The 7,498-nt window shown below is 41.5% G+C and overlaps 1 protein-coding gene across 1 annotated transcript in view; it reads left to right on the top strand.

Annotated features, from left to right (window-relative positions):
• Positions 1 to 7,498, top strand: part of fntb (farnesyltransferase, CAAX box, subunit beta) — a 17,605-nt gene that overhangs the window by 6,154 nt on the left and 3,953 nt on the right. Inside the window, exons 3-11 of the mRNA XM_015054251.1 lie at positions 1,724 to 1,796; positions 2,119 to 2,210; positions 3,531 to 3,677; positions 3,823 to 3,906; positions 4,616 to 4,702; positions 4,810 to 4,939; positions 5,563 to 5,695; positions 6,256 to 6,367; positions 6,457 to 6,571. Coding sequence (XP_014909737.1) covers positions 1,724 to 1,796; positions 2,119 to 2,210; positions 3,531 to 3,677; positions 3,823 to 3,906; positions 4,616 to 4,702; positions 4,810 to 4,939; positions 5,563 to 5,695; positions 6,256 to 6,367; positions 6,457 to 6,571 — 973 coding nt within the window. The remainder of the gene's footprint in view (positions 1 to 1,723; positions 1,797 to 2,118; positions 2,211 to 3,530; positions 3,678 to 3,822; positions 3,907 to 4,615; positions 4,703 to 4,809; positions 4,940 to 5,562; positions 5,696 to 6,255; positions 6,368 to 6,456; positions 6,572 to 7,498) is intronic.

Genomic DNA, 7,498 nt, shown 5'->3' with positions numbered 1-7,498 from the left:
CCATCCATTTATTCACCAATCCGTCCATCCATCCATTCATTCACCAGTCCAATCTGTCCATCCATTCATTCACCAGTCCAATCTGTCCATCCATCCATTCACCAATCCAATCTGTCCATCCATTCATTCACCAATCCAATCTGTCCATCCATTCATTCACCAATCCAATCTGTCCATCCATTCATTCACCAATCCAATCTGTCCATCCATCCATTCACCAATCCAATCTGTCCATCCATCCATCCATCCATTTACCAATCCAATCTGTCCATCCATCCATTGACCAATCCCATTCTTTCATTCATTCACCAATCTGTCCATCCATCCATCCATCCATCCATCCATCCTTCCATCCATCCATCTATTCATTCACCAATCCGTCCATCCATCCATTTGTCCGCCCATCCATCCATCCATTCACCAAGCCAATCTGTCCATCCATCCGTTCATCCATCCATCCAGCCATTATTTTTTTTAACCAGTGACCGTTGGAAATACTAGTCGTAATATTTGATGTTATGAACTTTTGCACAAATATAATCAGAAAAAGGGAAAGAACTCTGAATATATGAAAAACGTGGATTTTTATCCTCATCAGTGTTGCAGAAATTTCTGTTCATCTGTGAATTATCACAACATTCCTGGCTTGTTTGTCTGATGTGTTAAACGTGATGTTTAACATTTTCCTGCAGATGCGTAAACTTAACCTGGGCTTCATCTTTTGCACCTTTGGTATAAATACATTGTTCTCGTTTCCCCGCCTCTTTTCTTCTACCGTAAGCTGGGTACATTGAATCATTCATATCATAGACGTGGGAGCTCATCAACGTTATCCAGAGATTATTATACGTTTTTCATCTTGTCATCTGAGCCATTGTCTGCCCTCCGCATTTGAAAGGCCGCGGCGGTGGATCTTTATCTGATGCAGCGGGGCGACTGGTTGTTGTTGTTGTGCTGCATATTTGCTGCGACAAAACCTCGGATAAAACCCTGTGACTAACCCGGTGTCGGATGAGCGCGATTACAGCAGGACGGCAAACAATGAATTAAAAGGGCAGACGGAGATCAAGATTAGGCGGGAGGACTGGGTTGCTGGTTGACTCATTCAGCATATATGCTTGTTTCAACGAGATAATGATGCACACGAAGGTTGCAGGCCTTCCTGGTGGTGCACACATGCACTTTGACACAAAACAACCCAGGAAACAATGCGAACGCAGACTTTTAGTCCCAGTTTGGCTCATTTTGTTTTGCATATTAATTTACACAAACTAGGAGATAGGAGTGTTTTGCAAGCTTATCATCACATTTGCATACATCACATCTGTGTCACTCATGTACTTTAACATTGTGAATACATTTTAAATTTTGTTGTCTTACTTTTCATTTAGCAATTTTTCTTCAGTTTTTAGACAAAATTTGGGTTTTCTTTTTATTTTCATGTTATTTTTTTGTTTTTATTTACTACATTAATTTTTGCTACTTATATTAATATTTTTAACAGGTTCCATTTCTGAAGATTTTTCTAACTTTGAGTAGTTTTTTTTTATTATTTTTAAATGTATTTTATTTATTGAATTACTTTACTATATTAAAAATGACCCAAGTTGTGGATATTTTAATTTTGAGCCGTACCTTTTATGACATAACATTTACAGTGTCGGCTCATTCGGATTCGGTTGTATCCATTTTGATGCGTTTCTGTTTAATGTTGTTTCTTCAGGCCAACGTTGTTGCGGGAACAACATTACCAGTATCTCAAGAAAGGTTTACGTAACCTATCGGATGCTTACGAGGTACAGAAATCCCACATTTAATAAAGAACACCAGCTTTTACCTTTTTATTGCTGCATGTGTTGCTTTATAGCGCTTATGATGGATAGATCACCAGTTTTTTTTTTCTTTTTGTACGCGCTAACTATTTTAGCATAAATACCTGTTTCATATTTTTTGCGTTATTAAAGCGTCTATCAGTAACTGCTGCTTCTGATATGATGACAGTGTATTCTTTTATTGGAGGCAAAGCAGCGAAAATAACTTTTTGCCACATAATAATTGCATAATTTCCATGTGTTTAGAGATGGAATATGTTGAATTTATCACACATGTTCCCCTCAGTGTCTGGATGCGAGCAGACCGTGGCTTTGCTTCTGGATCCTTCACAGTCTGGAGTTACTGGAGGAGTCCATTCCTTCTGCCATCACCTCCGAGTGAGTCTCACACACTTACACACACCACGACTACAGCTCACACCCAGAGAAACTGTAAGAAAACGACAAAACCTATCAGCTGAATCCCTATTTTAATAATAAAGTGAAGAAAACGGGGAATAAATTCACTTGTTATGATCAAGTCACGAAATAAAGTTTGGATTTCAGTTTCCGATTAGCAACAACACAATAAAGAATAATCATAAACATAAATTGCAGTAGAAATAATTCTTCAAGCTTACCTAGCTGTTTCTAGTAATTGAATTCAAATTATTTCAGTGTTAATAGTAGCTGAATTCTGTAAAAATTAGCATTTGTTGAGGGTTTTTCTGGGTTTGTTGTTTAGAATAAAGCACTGGTCATATTAGTCATGTTTTTTGCTTCTTTTGAAGCTTCAAATCAGAAACTTGTTTGTAATTTTAGCCTTTTCTTGTTTCTACAACCTGTTTTTTTCTTGCATTATTCTGCTTAAAGAACAAACTGAGATCTTTGAAGCTTGGAGGATTTCACTGTAATTATCATTCCTGCTCACTAATAGTGACGGTGTGATTAGCAACACACTGTCATTGAAGGTTTGTTTTGTGCAACAGTTTCCAAGCAGCCAGGAGTTAAACAGAGAAACAAAAAAACTAAAATTACTGCCTTTCAGACACAACGCTTTGCAAACCTCGGTTTGCAGCGCCGCCGGGCCGCCAGCCTACGCGCTCATTATGACTGAGAGGGGCGCAGAACGCGCTGGCCCAGCTTGAGCGTTTCTAACAATGGCAGCCCGACGACAGATTGCTTCCTCTGTCCTGTGACCGGGCTCGGGTCAGAACTGGCACCAGACGCTCCGTTCGGTCAGAGTTAATGAAGGCGTCTCTTCCAACTCATTTGGCTCCTGGGATCCTTGCAGTTTTGTGATTCCTCTCTGCAGCGGAGGCTGGAAAGGACATTTCTGAGAGTTGGGGCCAGAAAGAGTGTCCGCTGTGGCACGTCAGCCGAGGTGAAGCAAAGCTTTGAACTTTGCTTCGTTCTTGAAGCTCTAAAATGATTATTTTAAAGTTTTATAACTTTATTTTTTTATAACTTTCTGTGTTAATTGTAGCGAATCAGAATCTTCATAAATGATCAGAAGTGATCATCTTTCAGTGTGTGTGAATTAAAACAAATACTGGGAAGAATGAGCCAGGATTCCTTCACAGAAGTGCCAGTTACTGTTGTTAGCAGAACTAGATATTAGATTCGGGGTGAAGTTACTTTCACTCTGAATCCAGGCTGGTTTTTATAGTTTTGTCCTCATATGAAGCTGTAATCTGAACATGCTTTTTGACTCCTCAGAGTGTGTCAGTTCCTGGATCTGTGTCAGAGCCCAACAGGGGGGTTTGCTGGCGGACCGGGCCAACACGCCCACCTGGCGCCCACCTACGCCGCCGTCAACGCCCTCTGCATCATCGGCACAGAGGAGGCCTATAACGTGATAAACAGGTACGATCCGCGCCGCAAAGCTACAGAATCAGGTTTGCTGCAGACATATCCTGACATTCGTTTTACATGTATTTCTTTATATTTTCTAGCACTCAGATGTTTTACAGCTAGTTATTTCCTCATTTGTATCTCCTACCTTCCTCAGGGAGAAGCTTTTAGACTTCCTGTGGTCGCTGAAGCAGCCAAACGGCTCCTTTGTGATGCACATTGGAGGAGAGGTGGACGTCAGGTGAGTTATGGGCCAGCTGCCTCCTGTTTTCTGTTCTCATGCGTATGTTTGTATGTTTCTGTGGATGGTTTCTGATGAGATGGGGTGATGTCATTGTGTTGGACGCAGATCAAACAGCTGATGGGAGGAGAGATGGTGTTTCACCACCAAACAGTCCACCTGCTTTTTGCTTAAAAATAGTTTGCAGCAGTGAACAGAGGTCAGAATCTGAGCAGAAGCAGATTCACTCATAATCACTGGGAAAACTGAACAAGACAAAAGCATCCAGCTGCTAAATTATTCTGTGCTTAAGTGAAAGAAACAGGAAAAAACAAAAATGTTTTTTCTGACTTTTTCCACTGTAAGAAGATTTGAATTTGTTGGTCTGAATAAAAAAAGCCTCCATTCACATTAACCAGCCATGCTGGAGGTTTTATCCTTCCTGAGTTTCACTCACAAGCCACACAAAATCTGTCAATTTCTTCTACACATTTGAAAACATTTTCGTTCCGCTTCACTAATTTCGACCGCAGCTTTACCTTATTTTAAAAACTCCGGACAGACAACAAGCAGGTTTCAAACAAACACAACACCTGACATTGTGGTAATAATCAGGCTGCCACCATCTATTTATTTATTTTTAATAACTTAAAATTAAAAACTTTAGTTCTGTTCTTTATTTTAAAGTGGTCTCTGTGGATCTGAATCCGGGTTTCATTTCCCCTCCCAGGAGCGCTTACTGCGCCGCCTCTGTAGCGTCGCTCACGAACATCATGACGCCGGCGCTGTTTGAAGACACGACCAACTGGATCCTGAGGTTCAGCCACAGCGTCGCCACAGCAGCTTTTGTGTTTTTGTTTGTTTAGTGGCCGCCCGGTGTTTATTCTGACCGCCGTTTTCTCCCCGTCTTTGTCCTGGCTGCAGCTGTCAGAACTGGGAGGGCGGCCTGAGCGGCGTGCCGGGCCTGGAGGCTCATGGCGGTTACACGTTCTGCGGCACGGCCGCCCTCGTCATCCTGGGCAAAGAACACATGCTGGATCTGAAGGCCTTGCTGGTGGGTGGCCCCTCTGCCTCTCTAATTAACCCAATCGAGGTTTTGTCACTTGAATATTTTCAGAAATTCACCAGCTGCGATGAAATGAAATAAAAGTGGATCAGGAAACCGTGTTGGGCTCTGATGTTAAAATATCACTTCAGATGCTCCCCTGCTGGAAGTGCCATCCTGCTGCTGCAGCTACTCGGATGCAAAGCAGTTATAATTCAAGTGTGCATGTGAGCAGCTCTGGTGCAGCAGCTTTAAAATGTTAACTACCACAGGATGATCCGTTTTACGTTCCTGTGCGATGATGGTTTTGATTTATTTTAGTCTTTCGGTCACATTGTCACAAAAAATCAGTCAGAAAACGTAAAAAGTGACTTGCAATCCGTATGTTTATAGAAGAATTTAAAGCATAATCGCCACGATGAATCGATCATTGAAATAGTCGTCAACTAATTCAGTAATCGATTAAACGTTACGCAATTTTTGGTTTTTATATACATGATTTCTTTGCCCCACCTCCTGTGAAATATTTAGTTTTTTTCCTAAATATAAAAAAGTGTTTTTGTCTCACAGGTGTGCGAGTCTTTATTAGGACCCGTGTTTAATGTGAACGTGTTTGTCGTTGTCATCCCCAGCGCTGGGTGATCAGCAGACAGATGCGGTTTGAAGGAGGCTTCCAGGGTCGCTGTAACAAGCTGGTGGACGGATGCTACTCCTTCTGGCAGGCTGGACTCCTGCCTCTCCTGCACAGAGCCTTATTCAACGACGGTAGGTTTTCAAAGTGATCAGTGTCTTCAAACGAAGCGGCCTGGCAGACTGAGTAACTTTAAGATCTGTTGGTCTGCGTAACAATCAGTTGGTCTTTGCTTTTTGCTGAGAAAATAAAAAAGCTAAAGGAAAACCTCGTCCAGCCGTCCTCCTCCTCCTTTCTGTTCATCCATCTCTATGTTTCTATCAGTCTATCAGGTTTTCTTTTACTTTTTGCAATATGCATATTCAGAGCTTTGCGTCTGCGAAAAAGAAAACTTACATGAATGTAACTTTTGTGTCCATACTATATAAAACTTGCTCAAAGGCAAAAGGAGCTCTAAAGTGTTGAATTAGAAAACTTTGACGTGAAACAAGTAAGACATGTAACGATTCTAACCAGAAACGCCCAACTTGTTTTTTTGTTTATAAGTTTGGTGCTAAAATTTTGTTTAAATGTAGTAAAGTCTGAGAAACAAGGAAGTCTGTCATGGTTGTTTAAGTTTTTCAGAGAGGTTTCAAACCGTATTTTGAGTGAGTTTGAGTATTTATTCTTTTTGTGAACGTTTTTTCTGGTGCAGGAGAGTCTGAGCTGAGTCGGCAGCGGTGGATGTTCGACCAGCTGGCCCTGCAGGAGTACATCCTCCTGTGCTGTCAGAATCCAACAGGCGGCCTTCTGGACAAGCCTGGCAAGTCAGTACCCTGCCATCTGACACACACACACACACACACACACACACACACTCGGGTGGGATTCATGATTTCATTATGATTTCTTCCAGATCCAGAGACTTTTACCACACGTGTTACTGCCTCAGCGGCCTCTCCATAGCGCAGCACTTTGGGAATGTGGAGCATTACCACGAGGTGATCCTCGGCACGGAGGAGAACCGGCTGGTGAGTGGGCCGGGTGGGGTCAAAGTGCAAGGAAAAGTTTCATTTTACAGGGTAAAAATGGTGCATTAGGGGTCTGCTCTGCTTATGCCAAATACAATTTAAAAAAACAATGCAGGTGCGGTGTGCAAAGAGATAAAAAGCCTTAATCAGTGTTACTGATTAATCACATTTTTTTTTGTTTTACAGCTTCTAGGTCAGAATAAAAAGAATAAAGTTTTAATATTAGGAGAATAAAGTTAGTAATGTTGTGAGAATTTTGCATTTCCTGTGTGAAAGCTGTAAGCTGCTTTTGCTGAAAATTGCAGGAGACTTGCAGAAATGTAATTAATGGGGAGAAGCTGCTAAAATCAAAAACTTACAAAATGAAAAACTTTAGAAGAGTGAAAATGCAAAAATCCAACAGAACAGTGTTTACAAAGCTGCAAGATCACAACACAACAGTCCATCCATCCATCCATTTTCTTTACACCCTTGTCCCTCAGCGGGGTCGGGAGGGTTGTTGGTGCCAATCTCCAGCTATCCTTCTGGGCGAGAGGCGGGGTCACCCTGGACAGGTCGCCAGTCTGTCACAGGGCGGTCACAACAGTTTATAAGCTAAAAAGCTAAAGCTAGCTGGAGTACTAATGATAGCCTCTGGGTTAGCACGACTAGCATGTTGCTCTACAGCAACAAACTCCATGCAGTGGAGAAAAAAAAAAACATGAAAAAACTAAAATTAGCTTGAAAGCTAAAAATAATATATATTTTTTCCAGACATGATAGCAGTATAAAATAAGACAGGGGCAAGGAATGCAAAAGATACAATAATAATCTTTATGCTATAAGGATGACATCTAGGCTAGTCGACCTACAGTAACAAATTTAGGAGGGTTGAGATTAAGGTTTGGGATTAGGGTTGGAAATGGGTTAGACATTAGGGTGGGATTG

Source organism: Poecilia latipinna, unplaced genomic scaffold (assembly GCF_001443285.1).
Source record: "Poecilia latipinna isolate Pla-1442-1.1 unplaced genomic scaffold, P_latipinna-1.0 Scaffold55, whole genome shotgun sequence".
Classification (NCBI taxonomy): Eukaryota; Metazoa; Chordata; class Actinopteri; order Cyprinodontiformes; family Poeciliidae; genus Poecilia; species Poecilia latipinna.
This window is presented reverse-complemented; position numbering and strand designations above follow the sequence as displayed.